Source organism: Palaemon carinicauda, chromosome 21 (genome assembly GCF_036898095.1).
Source record: "Palaemon carinicauda isolate YSFRI2023 chromosome 21, ASM3689809v2, whole genome shotgun sequence".
Taxonomy (NCBI): domain Eukaryota; kingdom Metazoa; phylum Arthropoda; class Malacostraca; order Decapoda; family Palaemonidae; genus Palaemon; species Palaemon carinicauda.
Genome location: NC_090745.1, coordinates 81,804,241 through 81,822,213, shown reverse-complemented (window position 1 = coordinate 81,822,213; position 17,973 = coordinate 81,804,241). Strand labels below are relative to the sequence as shown.

General features: G+C 49.9%; 1 protein-coding gene across 1 annotated transcript in view; it reads right to left on the bottom strand.

Annotated features, from left to right (window-relative positions):
* Positions 1–17,973, bottom strand: part of LOC137615016 (cytochrome b-c1 complex subunit 2, mitochondrial-like) — a 96,706-nt gene that overhangs the window by 78,463 nt on the left and 270 nt on the right. Inside the window, exons 1-2 of the mRNA XM_068344650.1 lie at positions 17,709–17,973; positions 6,819–6,987 (exon numbers count right to left, since the gene is read on the bottom strand). The exon at positions 17,709–17,973 is cut by the window's right edge and continues 270 nt beyond it. Of these exons, the coding sequence (XP_068200751.1) occupies positions 6,819–6,987; positions 17,709–17,973 (434 nt within the window). The remainder of the gene's footprint in view (positions 1–6,818; positions 6,988–17,708) is intronic.

Sequence of the window (17,973 nt, the reverse complement as noted above, 5' to 3'; positions counted from 1 at the left end):
CTACCACCGTGGCGTTGTCGCACATTAAGGCCACGGTGTTTCCCCTCAACCGACTCGCAAAGTGCAGACATGCCTTCTGGACTGCTTTTAGCTCTAGGACGTTGATGTGGAGATGTCTTTCGGTCTCCGACCAGGTACCGCTTGCTGTCTCCTCCCGAAGGTGGGCTCCCCACCCTAGGCTGGAGGCGTCTGTGAACAGGAGGTACTCGGGGGGACAGGACCTGAGGGGCATCCCCTTGAGGGAGTTCGACTGGCAGTGCCACCATTCTAGGGCTGTTCTCGTGTCTGGAAGGACAGGAATCAACGCCTTCTGAGCGCCTGTCTGGGACCAGAGGCCCTTGAGGTTCCATTGCACAGGTCTGAGCCGCATCTTCCCTTGGGGAACCAGTTTCTCTAATGAGACCAGGTGACCTATTAGTCTCTGCCAGTCTTTCGCCCTCCTGGAATGTTCTGACAGGAACGGCTGAATGATGTGATTGAGGTTCCGTATCCTGTCTTCCGAGGGGAAGACCTTCCCCTGCACGGTGTCCAACGTCATACCCAAGTACCCCATTCTGTTGGATGGCGTTAAGTTCGATTTTTCCAGATTGATAATGATTCCCAGATTCCTGCAGAACTGGAGGAGGTTCCTCCCTTGCTCTTCCAAGAGGGCCTTTGAGTTGGAAAGGAGCAACCAGTCGTCTAGGTATCTGATGAGACGGATACCTCGTTCGTGAGCCCACACTGAGACCGTCGCGAAGACCCTCGTGAACACTTGAGGGGCCGTCGACAGGCCGAAGCAAAGGGTCTTGAACTGCAGGATCTGGGAGCCCCATTTTACCCGGAGGAACTTCCGACTCGACGGGTGGACAGGGATCAGGAAATATGCGTCCTTGAGGTCGACCGTCATCATGTAATCTTTCTCCCTCAAGGACATCAGGACGGATTTCGGGGTGTTCATCTTGAAGTCCGTCTTCTTGACGAACTTGTTGAGGGCCGACAGGTCTATCACCGGTCTCCACCCCCCCCCCCCCCCGTTGCTTTCTCTACCAGGAACAGGCGGCTGTAGAAGCCTGGGCCTGGGAGAAGGACTTCTTCCATGGCTCCCTTCTCTAACATGGAGGCCTTCTCTAACATGGAGGAAACCTCTCCTTGAAGGGTGGCCCTTTTCAACGGGTCCCTGGGAGCCAACCATTCTGTCTGGGTGGCTGGAATAAGAGGGGGTGGGTCCGCTATGAAGGGGAGCCTGTAGCCTTCTTTCAGGACGGACACCGTCCAAGTATCCGCCCCTTGTGTTTTCCATGCTTGCCAATGAGGTCCGAGGCATCCCCCAACCCGAGGCTTGGGCGGGAGTAGGGGGCCTCTCCCTCTACCTTCTCCTAGAGGGGCGGCCTGATCTGCCTCTCTTCGAGGCGGAGTAACCCGACCTGAAGGAGCTGGCAGAAGCTGGTGCTCCCCTGCGGGAGGGCTGCGGAGTTGTTGTCCAGGAGGAGGAAGGGGCGTCCCTCCTCGAAGAGCTGGGGGCGGCCTGAGGAGTCACGGCGCTATCCGAGACTGATCTCCTGTATGGCGGCCTTCTGGAAGATGCTTGTCTGGGGACGTTGGTCTCTCTCCTCTTGGACACCTTCTCCATTAGAACTTCCAGTTCCTTCAAAGGGAACAGAGACTCACCCCCTAAGGGTAGGCTACGCACAACTCGGGCTTCCCTGTCCGGGATCCTCCTTGACAACTTAGAGAGCACTGTGTCACGTTTCCTAAGCACCCAGTTGGCCGTCAAGGCGAGTGCTTGGTAAGCCAGAAACTTGAGGGTTTTCCCCCCGGAGGTGAGAAGGTCCGTCAGGAGACTCTGTTGCTCTGGATCTTCGGGGTCTATGGAGGCTTGCACGTTCACCAACGTGGAGGCCCACCAGTCCAGCCATGAGGAGACGTTCACCAGGTCCCTTGACATCTCCTCCATCATGGCGGCTTCCGTGGGCGAGAAGGAAACAGGGGCTGAAGAGGCCCTTTCGTCCGAGCCGCCTTGTCCCAGGATGTCTAAGGCCGGGTCCACTTTACAGGGGCCTGGGCGCCGCCCTTCAGGAATATACACCTTCCCTTGCGTCTTGAGACCCTGGAGTAGTTTGGAGGCACTCTGGGACTTGGGGGCCTCCGCATTGCTGGCCACCAAGTTATCTATGTACTCTTGTCCCAGTACTAGGTCTGGGGCAAGAGGAAGGGCCAGGGAGGACTTCGGAAGGGCGTCGTGGTGAGTGAATCTCAGGAGGCTTGACCTCCAGGAATTCACCTTAGGAGTCGAGGGTTCTGCGATCCCATGGAGCCTCCTGATGAGACCTACCACCCTTCTGTACGCGGAGTCCTCCGACGGGGGAGCCTCGCCTCCGTCGGCCGAGGCCTCGGCCTGGCGTGGGGGTGCAGGGTTGCTTGGACGGTAGACCGGGCGTCCTCCTCTTGGGTCCAGGGAGGTCGACCCGTAACCGTAGGGCGCTCCGTAAGAGGGTGGATCTCGCCGTAAGGCGGGTGCCACCGGCTCAGGGAGGGCCCTCGGCTGCCCCAAGGCTCTGGAAGCCGAGGACACGGTCCCGGTGGGCTGACCCGACAACGGGAACCGGTCCTTCTTGCTCGATGACAGCACCAGCTGGGCTGGTTCGGTCAGGCTGCCTTCAAGGAAGCGCGTTTCCCCCCGCTGGGCGGGGTGAACCGGAGGCCTCGAGGACTTATGCTTATGGGCGAGGTCCTTCCTGCGTGGCAGGTCGAGCGGTTCTAGGCTGTGCGTAGGGAGCGGCAGCCTAGAGGCTCGTTCACTGGACCGAGAGTCTGGAGAGTGGAGCCTCTTGGACTCTCCTGAAGGGACGTAGACCCATTCTCCGCCGGGAGAGGCATCTCTCCTATACTTACGGGAGTGAGAGCGGGGGCGCTTCCTGCTGTATCGCGACCTTGACCTGGAGCGGGAACGATCGCTTTCGGACCGCTCTCTCTTCCGGTGCCGTTTCTCCCTGACTTTTCCCCCGGAGGATGAATCCACCTCTGACGAGTCTGAGGACGCCACGTTCCTCGCGTAATGGCTGCCCGCGTGATGCGTGGGGGAAGCTCTTCGCCGTCGGACGTCCGAGACTGGATGTTGGAGGAAGTCTTCGGGGACCGCTGTGGAGATCGTCGGCACTGAGTCTACTCTATCCATGCCAGGGGGCCAGGGGTCCAGGGTCACGTCCATTCTTAGCGGTGACCTCCCCGGTGTTTTCGGCAGCTTCCACCCGAAAGCATCGCTACTCGGGCGGCGAACTCTAGCGTGGCTGTCCTCTGGTGGGGGAGAGCCCGACGCACCGGCCCACGAGGGCGGTGGGGACTCTGAAATAACGACACTGCCCCATACGGGGTCTTCTGAGGACGCGTGGTCCCCTGCCACGTGGCCTGATTCACCCGAAGCACTACCGGACCCTCCGTTATCTCTAGAGGGGCCTGCCCTTGGTTCTTCCCTCACACTGGGTTCACCGGGAAGAACGCTATGGCTAATCACAACACTGGGGGCTTGCTGCCCTATCCTCTGCGAAGGAGACGGAGAAGCCGAGGCTTCGTCGGACCGATCACTGACCGACGGTAAAGAAGAAACGCCACTCACTTTTCTGGGGGAACGCTTAGACGACGACTTCTTTTTGGTACTGTACCGTACCCACTGTATATCGTCCCAGCTTACGCACTCCGGACACGTGTCCGCGGTGGAGCAAACTTTTCCCCTGCACGTGGAACAAAGGGAATGAGGGTCCACTTCTGGCTTAGAGAGGAAAGCCCCACACGACTTTCCGGCTCTAGGACCAGGGCAACGACGCACATGCTCCATCGTTCGCACACGAAGGGCCAACACTAGCGAGTTATAAGCACACTGGGATATACGCAGGGGGAACGCACTGAAACACTTGCGAATAACGCACTACGCAAGAAAAACACAAGTCCCCACACTGGAAACACGTGGAATCACAAACGCGCCAAAGGATCGAGAGAGCGAGAGAGTGTTTCACATCTCACGACCAAGAACTTAATGGCGATGCTGACCCAGAGAGGCAGTGACCTGCCCTAATCCTGCCCTCAGGGCGCATCCTCTGGCGGCGGGGGTAAAACCTATATAGAGCGGGTTAGGGGGGTAACGGCGGGAAAACCTTGGTCGAGATTGAGAGGTCACCAAGTGACTCCACAGAAAAGTAGTTCTCGGTGAGTATTTGTGTCGGAACAAATATATATTACAGTAAAGTCCCGAATTATGCGATTCCCCATTTATGCGGTTGCTAATTTTTCTAAAATAAATTTTCTGTACTGTATCTGCTAAGGTGTTCAAAGTCTGCAAGTAAAGCACTACAAAATGTATCTAATCTATTGTCTTTTTGAGCATATTGTTAGCCCTAAATATAGTGCTGGATAATGTATGTTACAAAATGATATTTACCTTACACCTTATTAACATAATTTCATAATAAATAGCCCATTTAAGGATGAAATTCCACATCAACAATGAAATCAACTTTAACTATGCGAGTCCAGCTGACAAAATGTATACAGAATTGTGGTTATGTTCTCGGCAATCTTTCTCTAACCTTTCGATAATTTAATGGTAGTGTTAATGATGGTATATTAAAGCTTTATTTTTTTTTTAGTACAGTATATATAATATCTTTATTTTTCCATTTGGGTGATCAAGGTTTTCATACGTAGGCTGGGTTCGTTTATCGGCAGTGAATAGCCTAAACTTCGGTAACGAGTCAGCAATATTTTGTCATACTTTAAACAGAATACATTTGCTTTACAAGGATTTGTTTTGTATAGTGCACGGTATAATTATAAAAACCTCTATCTCTCTGAGAGAGAGAGAGAGAGAGAGAGAGAGAGAGAGAGAGAGAGAGAGAGAGAGATTAATTTGATGCCAGAATAATCTCTCTCTCTCTCTCTCTCTTTCTCTCTCTCTCTCTCTCTCTTTGCAAAAAAACAAAATCTTAGTTCCGGATGGCAACCTGAGTTTAAGAATGAAATTGATATGACTATTGTTAGTTGTGGCGATCAATTCCTCGCATCTGGTAGTACATAAAACAAAAACACGGCATTCGATTACAACAGCGCTCGCTCTCTCGCTCTCTCTCTCTCTCTCTCTCTCTCTCTCTCTCTCTCTCTCTCTCTCTCTCTCTCTCTCTCTCTCTCTCTCGTTATACAGTTCTTACATATACATGAAGAAACCAAAATCAGTTTTCTTAAAAATTGTCAATTTAAATACGAAACGAAAAAATTATACCATGTACTGTATACATCAATTTCAATCGTAGCTTAACATACGGCATCCGATTTCGTCAGCAAACCACCATTTTTTAGGAAACATTTTATTCTAGAAAATTGCCACTCTTTAAAAGGTTAATTGCACTTAAGAAAACATGTATTTTTGTTTTTAAATTTTGGGTGTCTTTTAAAAATCGAGTATTTCCGACTTTTTTTTTTTTACTTTTGGCTGTGATCAGATCAGCTGATGTCTAGCTACTGCTCTCAGTAACATGCACATACTAATAGAGTAACAAAGTATTGTTTATACCATTTCTTAACTTTTTCAAACCATCTATACCGTTAATATTAGATAAGTTCCTATTTGTTATAACTAATTGTATTTTATGTTAAGTACATGTAAAACTCTCTCTCTCTCTCTCTCTCTCTCTCTCTCTCTCTCTCTCTCTCTCTCTCTCTCTCTCTCTCTCTCTCTCTCTCTCTCTCTCTGTAAAAAATAAAATATTAGTTCACATATGGCAACCTGAGTTTAAGAATGAAATTGACATGACTATTGTTAGTTGTGGCGATCAATTCCTCGCTTCTGGTGGTACAAAAACAAAAACACGGCATTCGATTACAACGGCTAATATTCTCTCTCTCTCTCTCTCTCTCTCTCTCTCTCTCTCTCTCTCTCTCTCTCTCTCTCTCTCTCTCTCTCTCTCTCTCTCTCTCTCTCTCGATTACAACGGCTAATATTCTCTCTCTCTCTCTCTCTCTCTCTCTCTCTCTCTCTCTCTCTCTCTCTCTCTCTCTGTGCGCGTGTTTCCAATTCACCGTTAAATCTTTCGATATTAATAGAAGATAAAATTACATAACCAATACTGTACTGGTAAGATATCTGTTGCTGCAAAAGCTAACTTATGCACAGATGCTTTCGTTTGTTCATGATCGGTGATGAAACTTAAAAAAAAGCTTTGGTTGGGGTTTTATGTTGCGTGTTTAGCAAAAGCATGATATAAAATTGTTTTTATTTCATTCATTTCAGATTTTAGAGTATACAACAAAAGCTAGCCTATGCACTGATGGTTTTGTAATTCATTCAAATTTGACTTAATTTTCGACCTCGTCCTATCTGAAGGTTTGTCTTATGTGCGCAAATGTACGGTACGTTTCTGCTTGTGTAATGTGCAGCTAGACTGTTTTCAACGATAAACTAAAAACTGTTTGCCTGCTGAAATGAGGGTGCGTGTCATATTTGTTTATTTTGGAAACAGCGCCACCAACCGGCCAGTAGCGAAAATAATTGAGAAACAGTACTGTACCACCAACCAAGCGGCCAGTAGCAAAAATAATGCCGGTTAAACTGATATTTCCGGATTAGTGATGGTCAACCTGTAATAATAATAATGTGGTGAGTGAGGGCCGATGCTACCTTACCACACACTGGTAACAACCACTTCCCTTCATTAAAAGTTTTTATAGCCGTGTTCCAGCTTGCACTGTTATTTACAGTATCTCCTGTGTAAAGAACAAGGGTTTGTACTCATATCAGAAAAAATGATGATTTACCACAATTCTTTCTTACTAAACTTAACTACACTAACTTGAAAAGAACAGCAAGGTGGGATACAGGCGCATTGGTCTCGAGAGATGCTACCACTGCTCCATTCGGTAGGGTCGTAACTTGAGGTTCGTGAGTAGGCAAAGCAAAGGTGGATTGCTGTGCTGCAGCCTGAGCAGCATATCCCCTTTTCTGAAATTGTGAAAAACATTAGAGCTTGGACTGGAATTACTATGATCCAATTTGCACCAATAAACATAAACATCATGTACCACTACAATATCTAGCATAAGTGACAAGCATGAATGCAACACAAGTCAAATAAATTTCATTAATCATAAAGATGCTATACTCCAGCAATTTTATAATTATAAATACTATATATTAGTTAGGCTTATAACCAAAATGTCTGAATTTGCTTAACAGTACACTTCAGGAAGTGGTCTGTCCTTATTTACAATAAGCCAGCTGAATATGACAAATTTGGGAGTAATTTGTAATTTTCTTAACGATACAAACCTGTAGCTATTTATTAGGGATATTACTTTTGGCAAAGCTGAAAGAAGAGCCATATGACTTTTAGCAAGGGTTAACCATCCACCTGCTAGTTAGCAGGGGGGGAGGTTACCCTTCTCACTCACATACCTAAGCTGAGTAACCACTTTGCTTGGAGGTAGGACGTATAGGGGATAGGTGCTGGCAGGCCAATTTGTATAAATAGTTACAGGTTTGTGTCATTAAGAAAAATACAAATTACTTCCAAGTTTGTCATTTGTTCTGTCACTAATACAAATCAACGCTTTTTATAGGGGATGACTTACCCCTTAGGAGGGTGGAAGTCCGCACCGATCTGGCTTATCGGCATTTAACCAGAGGATTTCTGGTCCAGGTAAGAGTTCTCCAAGTCATCGGACTCTTCCAAGGGTACCATGGACGTTACCCAATCCCACCTCGCCAAGGGGCGTGGTAACATAATGAGTATATCTATCTATACCAGGTTACACAAGGGAAATGGTTCTACCTGCCGACAGCAGAGGTCAGCTTTGTAAAGTACTGTCTTTAAGAAGGTAGCAGTAATGACTTCTCGAGATTTATCAAGACCCCCAGATCCTGACAAAACTTGAGAAGCATGTCTCGGTGACAAAGCCCGTCTCCGAGTTCAAGAATAGCCAATTGTCCAGGTACCTGAGGAGAGGAATGCCATTCCTGTGAGCCCATGATGACACTAGGGCAAACACTCTGGTGAAGACCTGAGGTGCTGATGCGAGAATGAAGCATAGAACATTGAACTGGTATATTTTGTCCTCATGTATAAACCTGAGATACTTCCTTGAAGATGGATAGATTGGGATCTGGAAGTATGCGTCCATGAGATCCAGTGTGCACATGAAGTCCCTTGGTCGAACCCCCTGAATGACCGTGTCTGCAGTCTCCATTCAGAACTGAGTCTGTTGAACAAACTTGTTCCGAGGGGAGAGATCAATGACTAGTCTCCAGCCTCCAGTCACCTTTTTTCACAAGAAAAATTCAACTGTAAAAGCCAAGACCTGTCCACAACCTCTTGGAGAGCACCCTTCTGCAGCTTGTCTGGACTTCGGCCCTGAGGGCCAGCAACTTTGCGAATCCCTTCGCATAGAAGCTTAAATGTACTGGATCCCGAGTCAGAGGAGGGAGAGATTGAATGAATGGGACACGATACCCTACGGCGACCACTTTGATTGTCCAGGGATCTGCCCTGTGGAACTGCCACCTCTGCCAAAGGTGCTGCAGGCATTCTCCCACAGGTGGTAGGTGAAGAGGAATACTATTCCTAGTGGGAGTGACCACCTCGGCCACTGCCCTTCGCTCCCTTCTTTCCTCTGAAGGGTTTGCTCTCTTTCTGACCTTTGGACTGAAAAGGCCATTTAGATACCTTAGTCATTCTTGAGGACCTAGAGGTTGAGGAATGAGTAGCAGCAGCAGCTTACTGACAGCGAGATGACTGGGAAGGTCTTCCACAGGACCTTGATGCTATGGCCCTATGGAGGAGAGAATCGTTCGACGATTTCCTTCATCGTTCAACAGCCCTCTCAATCTCCTCAAATAATGAAGTGAGAAAAACCCTCAAGGGGGAAATTCCTCAACCGGGAGACTTCCACCTTTGGCACCTGCTAATGGAATTTCCCAATGACGGTATTCCTTCTCTTGAGCATAGCGTTCACCCACAAGTTGATGATGTGGTGCAATAAGAACTCAAGAGTTCGGGTACCCGACAAAAGGAAAGACTCCAAAGTCTTCCTGGCAGACTCCTTGGAAAGATCGTGGAAGCACACCATGAACCCCAAGGATCCCAACCGTAGGTCGAGCCACGAAGCAGCCTGCATGGCGTACTTTGTGCCTCTCTCTATGTTGAGGAGCTCAACTGTAGAAAGGGAAACCCTTAGAGAGGAGAGGGTTTGAGGCAGAAGACCCTTCGTCAGAGATTCAACCGAAGTGTCAAGGGACATGGTCGAATACAGTTCTCCTTCGATCTCATATTACTTCCTTCCAAGGACAAAAGGAAGAGGTAAACACCAAGAGGAGGAACCTGCCCTCAAGGAACTAAAAGTTCTGGTTATCTGGGCAATAGCCTTCCTCTTGGTGGCCTTTGGATCTCGAAGATTTCATCAAGAACCACTCTCTTCTCCTCCTGGGTAGTAGTACCAGGAGTTGACAGCCTATTGATGGCCCTCATGCAAGAGAGGACCTGCCAAAAGGTATGCTCCAACTCTCGTATCTCTTGCTCCAAGTGAAAGATCAGACTAGCTGCGCTTGAAAGATTTTCATCATCAGTGTCCAATAGCTCATCTACCTCTAGGCTCACATCCAGAGCTTGGGGAAGACAGGGTCGTCAACAGGATCGATTGAGGGACCTGCCAGAGGGGACCTTCTGCATGCCTCAGCCAAACGAGCTTCCTTTGCCACAGCATTCTTAGGTTTGGTTTTGATGTTCTTAGACTTCCTTCGTACAGGTAATTGTTCCTCCACAATGTTAGAAAGAGGAACTTGCGAGGGTTTCGGGACACCGGCAGCCAAAGCCTCAGCAGTGGGAACCGAAGTCTCTTCCTCAGGTGGAGGTAAAAAAAAAAAAATAGGAAGCTGGTCCGGAGGCACTACCTCCATTTCTTGAGGGTTGAAGAGATGTACAGATATCTTCCTGAGAACCCATGTCCCTACTCATCCTAGGGTGGATGATATGGGCGTGTGGTGGAGTTTCGCCTCTCATCCTTCTCTTCTGCCTCTCTGTCATGGTTTCCCTTGCCTTAACCAGAGTAAATGGAAGGTCAGCCATATAAGTCAGAAGAAAGAGGCACCTCGGCACGAGATTGAGATGAAGGTGATCTCTGTGCCTTGTCCAACGATGGTCTCCTTCTAAGTCAAGACTCCCAAAAGATGAACTAGAAAAAGACTCCAAGGGGATTCTTGGAGTACCTCTGACTGGAACAGTTGGAAGCTGTGGCGGTGGAGGAGCCATACCCAAAAACTTCTGCAGGGTAGAGAGGAAGATACTTACCCATGCAGGGAGCTCAGAACCTTTACGTAAGCCCTGGGCTTCCCTTGAGAGTCCAGGAGGAGAGCATCCCCAAGGGGAAGCTCTAGAGGGAGACTGCATAGACACAGGGGAGAGTCTTTGCGGCAACAGGATACGTTCCTTCAACGGACGAGAAGGATGGCCCGGGCTAATAAAAACGTCAGCAAACCTGTTAGGAGGCTCCTTAAACCCTTCTGGGAAGGATATAGGCCTGCCGCTAGAGGTGGTAGAAGTTGGAGGCGGAGGTATTGGAACCGCACATGCTAGCGGTTCCGAAACCTCAGCTCGTAAGTCGCTCCAGGAAATGGCAGATTTGCGAGCAAATTTACGAGATTCGCATGCAAGATCGCAAGTTTCGCGCAACAATGGGCGCGATTCACGAGCACTAGGAGTCACTCTGGAAGAGGGAAGCTTGGGACATTAAAATGTTGCAGCAAAAGAAGCACCTACGCCCGAAAAAGTTGGCAGAGAGGGCCTCTGAGTAGGGTCAACCTTAAGTGTTCGTGAGTGCGTCACACCAAGACGCGCTGTCGAACGTTGCATAGGCGAACGCTTTCCTAATGCACCCCAGGCAGCAAAGGACACTGGAGATTTAGCTAGACACCTGTTTGAGGAACGGTCTGTCTCGTGATTAGGGTCGATCCGAGGACGGGTTGAGGGACTACACGCTGATGGACTGTGTGAACGCCTACCTCTACCTCTAGACGAGGAACATCTAGACCTTGACCGTGAACGGGAGAGTCTGGTTCTCGATCGGGAACAGCGTGAACGTCGTGAGTGGCTAGCTCACGAACCTGAGCGTCGGCCTCGCGATCGTGAACATCGAGGCATCTACCTCGTGATCATGACCATAAAACGCTCGTGATGGAGACCACGAGCGTCGCGAGTTCGCGACTGCTGATTGTATAACTCAAGATCTTGAGCATGAGCGCAAACATGCGCAAAAGTTGCAAAAGTTGTGTAAAGACTCTCCCTCGGAGAGAGAAATCTTACACTTGGAGGCGAACCTCCAAGCAACACTCTTGTTTCCTTAAAACGAGTTCTGTCTCAAAGGAAGGTTAACAAAGAGTTGCTAGAGAAAAAAGCCAAGGCTTAATTCTGAGTTGTCCCCAAAAGGATTTCCCGAACGGGAATCCTGCCGGAGTAATCCCCCAAGGGGGAATCGAACAGGTGTTCTTCTTCAAGAAGAACGTCAAGATCACGAACCTACGATCTCTGTGGCAATCAATGATCGTCACAAAAGACGCCCTAATGAGTGTCTAACATCTGATTGCCACGAACGACAACCTGACCGACCAGGAAGACAAAGTGATGAGTCTCGCCCCTGCGATCGTTGAACAGAATAAATTCTGAACTCATCATTGGATTGTCGCAAACGACATCCTGACAGACCAGGAAGATGAGCTGATGAGACTTTCCCCTGCAATCATTAAACAGAATAAATTCTGATCACATCATAGGAATGTCATTATAGGTACAGCCTCAAGCTCCTTACTGAGCATAGTAAGAGATGGTCTGGGTCATCTGTTACAGTACAGAGACTAGAAATCCGGAAGGAGTCAAAATCGAGGATCCCAACTCCTGGGTTCTGAGTCTCAGCAATAAACTCAGGGACGTCAGGGACGAAGCTGAACGTTACTTCCCCCCATCCCCTTGAATGGGCGATGTCATACGAGAGACCATGAAGTTCGCCGACTCACTTGGCCGAGGCCAAAGCTAGCAGGAACACGGTCTTCCAAGTTGGGTGGCGATCTGATGCCTGGAGTAATGGTTCATAGGGAAGTCTCTTATGAGACCTGAGAACTCGAACCACGTTCCATGGGGGAGGTCTCACTTCCGACTGAGTGCAGGTAAGTTTATAACTCCGTATGAGTAGAGAAAGTTCTAGCGATGAAGAAATGTCCATTCCTTTCTGCCTGAAGGCCAGGCTTAAGGCTGAGCGATAGCCTTTCACTGCCGAGACTGATAGGCGCATTTCTTCATGAAAATACACGAGGAACTCCACTATTGCTGGAATAGTGGCATCGAGTGGAGAGATACCCCTTCCACGACACCAACCATAGAAGACTTTCCACTTTGCCTGGTAGACTGCTGCTGATGACTTTCACAGGTGTCCAGACATCCTGATTGCAACTTGTTGCGAAAATCCTCTCTCAGAGAGGAGATGCTGGATAGTCTCCAGGCGTGAAGTCGTAGTGAAGTTACGGCTTTGTGGAATATGTTGGCGTGTGGTTGTTTGAGTAGATTGTGTCGTGGAGGGAGTTCTCTTGGAGGCAACGTTAAGAGTTGCAGAAGGTCCGGCAACCATTCTGCATGATGCCATAGCGGAGCTATGAGGGTCATTGAAAGATTGAATGATGTTCTGGTCTTGTTGAGTACCCTCCTCATCAGACAGAACGGGGGAAAGGCGTAAAAGTCGATGTTGTCTCACCGTTGTTGGAAAGCATCTTGCCAGAGAGCCTTGAGGTCTGGGACTGGGGAACAATATAGAGGGAGCCTGAAATTCAGGGCCGTTGCGAAGAGGTCCACTGTCGGAGAACCCCACAAAGTCAGGACTTTGTTGGATACTAGATGATCCAAAGACCACTCGGTACTCACTATCTGAGATGCTCTGCTCAGGTTGTCAGCGAGCACATTCCTCTTGCCCGGAATGAGGCGTGCCGATAGTGGTATCGAGTGGATTTCGGCCCATCTCAGTATCTCTACTGCTAGATGGGATAGTTACTGCGAAAAAGTACCTCCTTGTTTGTTGATGTAGGCCACTACTGTGGTGTTGTCGCTCATCACCACCACAGTGACTTGCCAGTTACTGTTGGAACTATTGAAGGGCTAGAAAAATGGCCTTCATCTCTAGGAGATTTATGTGGAGGTACTTTTCTGACTCTGACCAGAGGCCTGAGGTCGTGTGGTGCAGCACGTGCCCCCCCCCCCCCTCCCTTTTTTGAAGCGTCTGAAAACAGCATCAAATCCGGGGGGAGGACAAGAAGATCCACTCCCTTTCGTAGGTTCTCGTCTGCCACCCACCACTGGAGGTCTGTCAATTCCGCATGTCCCATGGGGATCTGGATGTCCGGGGAGTCATAAGCTTCATTCCACAGGAACTTGAGTCGCCACTGGAGGGGTCTCATCCTGAGGCGACCATTGGGAACTACACGGGCCAGCGATGAAAGGTGACCGAGGAGACGTAACCACGATTGGGCTGGAAGTTCTTGTCTGAGAAAAGGTTTTACAACCTTCCTCAGCCTTGCTATCCTGTCGTCTGATGGGAAGGCTTTGTGGAGAGTGGTGTCTATAATCATGCCTAAGTATCCCAGTCTTTGAGTGGGAAGCAGGGAAGACTTCTCGAGATTTACCATGATCCCAGATCTTGGCAAAGTCTCAGAAGTTTGTCTCGGTGATGAAGAAGGGTTGACACTGAGTCTGCTAGGATTAACCAGTCGTCCAGATAACGGAGGAGACGGATGCCAATCCTGTGTGCCCAAGATGATACTAGGGTGAACACTCTGGTGAAGACTTGTGGTGATGTGGAGAGACCGAAGCACAGCACCTTGAACTGGTACTTCCTGTTGTCTAGGCTGAGCACAGCACCTTGAACTGGTACTTTCTGTTGTCTAGGCTGAATCCTAAGTACTTCCTTGAAGACGGATGGACTGCTAGTCTGACCATGTCCGCCGTCTCCATGCTGAACGGAGTTTGATTGACAAACTTGTTCAGAGCTGAGAGGTCGATGACTGGTCTCCAGCCTCCAGACGCCTTCTTTACAAGAAAGAGTCGACTGAAGAAGCCTGGAGATCCGTCGAGGACCTCTTGGAGAGCGCCCTTCTTCAACAGGGTCTGGACTTCTGCCTGAAGGACTTGCCCCCTTGCCGATCCCATGGCAAGGGAGTTCAATGACACTGGATTCGTCGTCAGGGGAGGTAGAGATGTTATGAACGGGACGCTATAACCTAGACTGATCACGGAGATTGTCCAGGAATTGGCCCCAAGTTGCTTCCACCTGTTTGAGCAGCTTTGTAGGCATTCCCCCCCCCCTGGTGGACATGCAGGGGGACTGCCTATCCTAGCGTTTGTGACCTCGGCTGCTCCCTCTAGGATTCTTGCTTACCCTTGAGGACTTATTGTTTCCTTTCTTTGACAGGAAAGGGCTTAGACACCAAGGTCTTCACTGTTGTTGTCATCTTAGTGGTCTTGACTGGACGGGACTGCTGTGGTGCTGGAGGCTTATAGGGCTTGGATGTTAACGCCCTATGAAGGAGGGAGTCTTGATGAGACTTCCTCCACCTCTCAGCAGCATGTTCCACATCCTTAGGCTCGAAAAAAGCAGACCCCTCCATGGAGGAATGTCTGAGATTATTGATCTCGGTGCTAGGGACTTATTGATGGAATCCCTCGGCTACTGCATCCTGACGTTTCAGGATGGTATTTGCCCACAAGTTCGAGACTTGGTGGGCCTGAAACTCGATTGTGCGAGTACCTGAGAGAGGGAAGGTCTCCATAGCTTTCCTGGTACGTTCCTTGGAGAAATCCTCAGAGTGTATCAGGATACCTAAGGTCCCCAACCAGATATCGAGCCACGAGGTAGCTTCCATAGTACACTTTGCGACCTTCTCCTGATTGAGGATCTCGGCTGCCGAGAACGAGACCTGCCGGTTGGAGTCTCTCTCAAGAGGGACTCCCCTGATTAGCTCTTCCACCGAGTGGTGAAGTGGAAGAGCTAGACAAGGCTCCTCTAGAATCTCGAAGTACCTCCTCTGCTGTACGCGAGGAGGTAGGAGGAGCTTGGTGGTGGTACCGGAATGGTTGGAGGAGGGCATCTCGGAGAGCTGTTGTGAGATCTTGTCCCTGGTACTCTTTACCCCTTGAGACCAGGCCAGGGCTGCACTGGTCTTAGAGGGCTTCTGAGTACCAAAGACATGGTCTAAGACCATGTCTTTGCCCTCTCGAGGAGGGATCTCTGCATCGGTAAACCCGTTGAGAGCCCTCATTAGAGTCAGAACATGCCAAAACGCATGTTCTGGCTCTTGCTGGTCTCCTCCTATTGTAGGACTTGCAGCGAAGTCTCCTTCTATCCCCAAAGGCTCTTCTTGGGGAGAGTTGCGGACATTCCCCGAGTGGCTAGTTGGCTCCATCCTAGTCCTAGTGGAGGACTTGGGCAATGTTTTGGAGTCTTTAGATTCTTTCCTGGAAAGGATGTAAGAGTCCAACATTGACGAGGGTGGCATGTTCCTTCCAATCCTTGACTGTGTGGAACTCTCGGCGCGAAGAGAGGTTTCCTCCATTGGTGCGATGGGGGAAAGTCTCTCCACGCATGATTCCCTTGGAGACGGGAAATCTTTGTCTGAAAGGGAAGGAGAGGCAGTCTGAGGAATAGAAGGAACTTGCCTCGAAGGTCTGCGTGGGATCAGTTTCGCCCTTGGGGAAGTGACCGCATCTAGAACTCCTCTTTTTCTCTACAAAGGGGTAGAGGAAGCCATGATTCCATGTCCCAATTCAGAGAGGACAGGCTTGAAAGCCTGAGTTACGGCTCTAATCATGGCACCGAACCAGGGCTGTTGGCTGACAGACGCACTGTCAGACATACCCCTTGAAGGGAAAGGGATTGAAGGATCCCTGGGTGGAGTCACTGTAATTGGTGGGTTTGCCTGTGGTAGCTTTAGGATCCTGAAACCCTCTGGAAGTTTCCCTTCTCCCGCAATGCGCGGTGGTATGCGCTTGCGGGGAGGGGAATAAGCCGATGGCGACCTTGCCGGACGTCGTTCTTTTGGATACGTAGGCTCGCGCGAGGGAGGGAGAATGTCGGCGCTCGCGCGAGGGAGGGAGAATGTCGGCGCTCGCGCGAGGGAGGGAGAATGTCGGCGCTCGCGCGAGGGAGGGAGAATGTCGGCGCTCGCGCGAGGGAGGGAGAATGTCGGCGCTCGCGCGAGGGAGGGAGAATGTCGGCGCTCGCGCGAGGGAGGGAGAATGTCGGCGCTCGCGCGAGGGAGGGAGAATGTCGGCGCTCGCGCGAGGGAGGGAGAATGTCGGCGCTCGCGCGAGGGAGAATGTCGGCGCTCGCGCGAGGGAGAATATCAACGCTCGCGCGAGGGAGAATATCAACGCTCACGCGAGGGAGAATATTAGGGCTCGCGCGAGGGAGACTGGTGGCGCGCGTGCGCGGGAGATATTCGTGCACGCGCAAGAGAATCACGAAGAACGCACGGGAGTGTTCGTCCGCATCTATTACAGCCGTAGGGCGCGCGCGCACAGGAGAAAGTCCCCTAACGCACGGCCGCGCAGTGGAAGCATGCAGGGCGCGCGGGAGCACGATTGTGTGGTAGCGAGCATCCCTAGAAGAGGATTGACGAGCTTGCGTATATCCTTGTGGATGCACGCGGGAGAAGGCTGGCGCATTGGTAAGGGGTGGCGAGCGGGTGAAGGCAGCATGGCTGACTTGTCAATAGTCCTGCTATCAGAAGAAAGTTGGCGGCCAGGTTTCACCTGGCGCGTAGGATGGTGTGCAGGAGAGCATGATGTAGGGCGTGTATGCGCACGTGCAGGAGAATGTTGGCGGGCGGGAGAGCGCTGGCGCGCAGGTAATTTACACGCAGGAGAACATTAGCGCACAGGTGGGCGCTGGTACATAGGAGATCGTTGGTGCGTAAGCGCAAGAGATCTTGGGCACATGTGCGCATGAGGGCGCGCATGGTGGAGCTATGCTCTTGTTGGAGCGTATGCGCATGTTGGCGCGTACGCTCTTGATGCCCTGAGTTGGGTTTAGAAGGAAGATAAGCACGTGGTGATGGGGCCTGATGAGCTACTAAAGAGCGTTTGTCAGGTTTCGTGGGCACGTAGCGCATGGGTTGTTGGCGCGCAATAGCACGTTCAGTTGACGCCTTGTTAGGCCCATGCAGGAACGGCGACGGCAGGTCTGTCGGGGGGAAGGTCGACCTTCCACCGAAGGAGATCACGAACGATCTGCAGAGAAGTCCAGGACCAATGCCAGTGCAGTGACGGATGATCGGTCTAGAGCAGTGTTTCCCAACCTTTTCTAGTTTGCGGCACCCTTGGCAAGCCTTTCAAAAGTTCCCGGCACCCTTATAAGGAAATACATATTTAAAATCTCCGTTGTTTTATTTATTATATTTTTTTTTGCATTTCGACATTTTGCATCGATGTAACAACACCTTATACATAGATATGAAAATTTTTTTACACTGATCCTGCTATTACAAAAAATGGTATTATAATACAAATATGTAATTGCGACAAGTTTTACAGTAGTTGCACAATGTATTCAAGTAGTCACACTGTTACAGTGTTACACTATGATACAAGACACACACAAATAGGCAAAAGTGAACCATAGTTAGTGTGAAACTTGCGATTGATGCTTGAAACACAAACTCTTGATATCAGGTCTTATTGTTGATAATGCCACCCGCATATCATCCTCAAGTGAAAGAAGCCTATTTCTTTGTTTTGATTTTAATGTTGCCATGGCAGAAAATGCCTGATCACACAAATACGATGTGGAGAAAGGCAAAAGTAGAGAAATAGCTTTCTTAGCCAAATTAGGATATTCCCCCAATGTTCCATGCCAAAAAGCTGCCAGTGTCACGTCACTCTTCTCAAATTTGACTTTCAGTGTTGAATCAGCAGACATATCAAG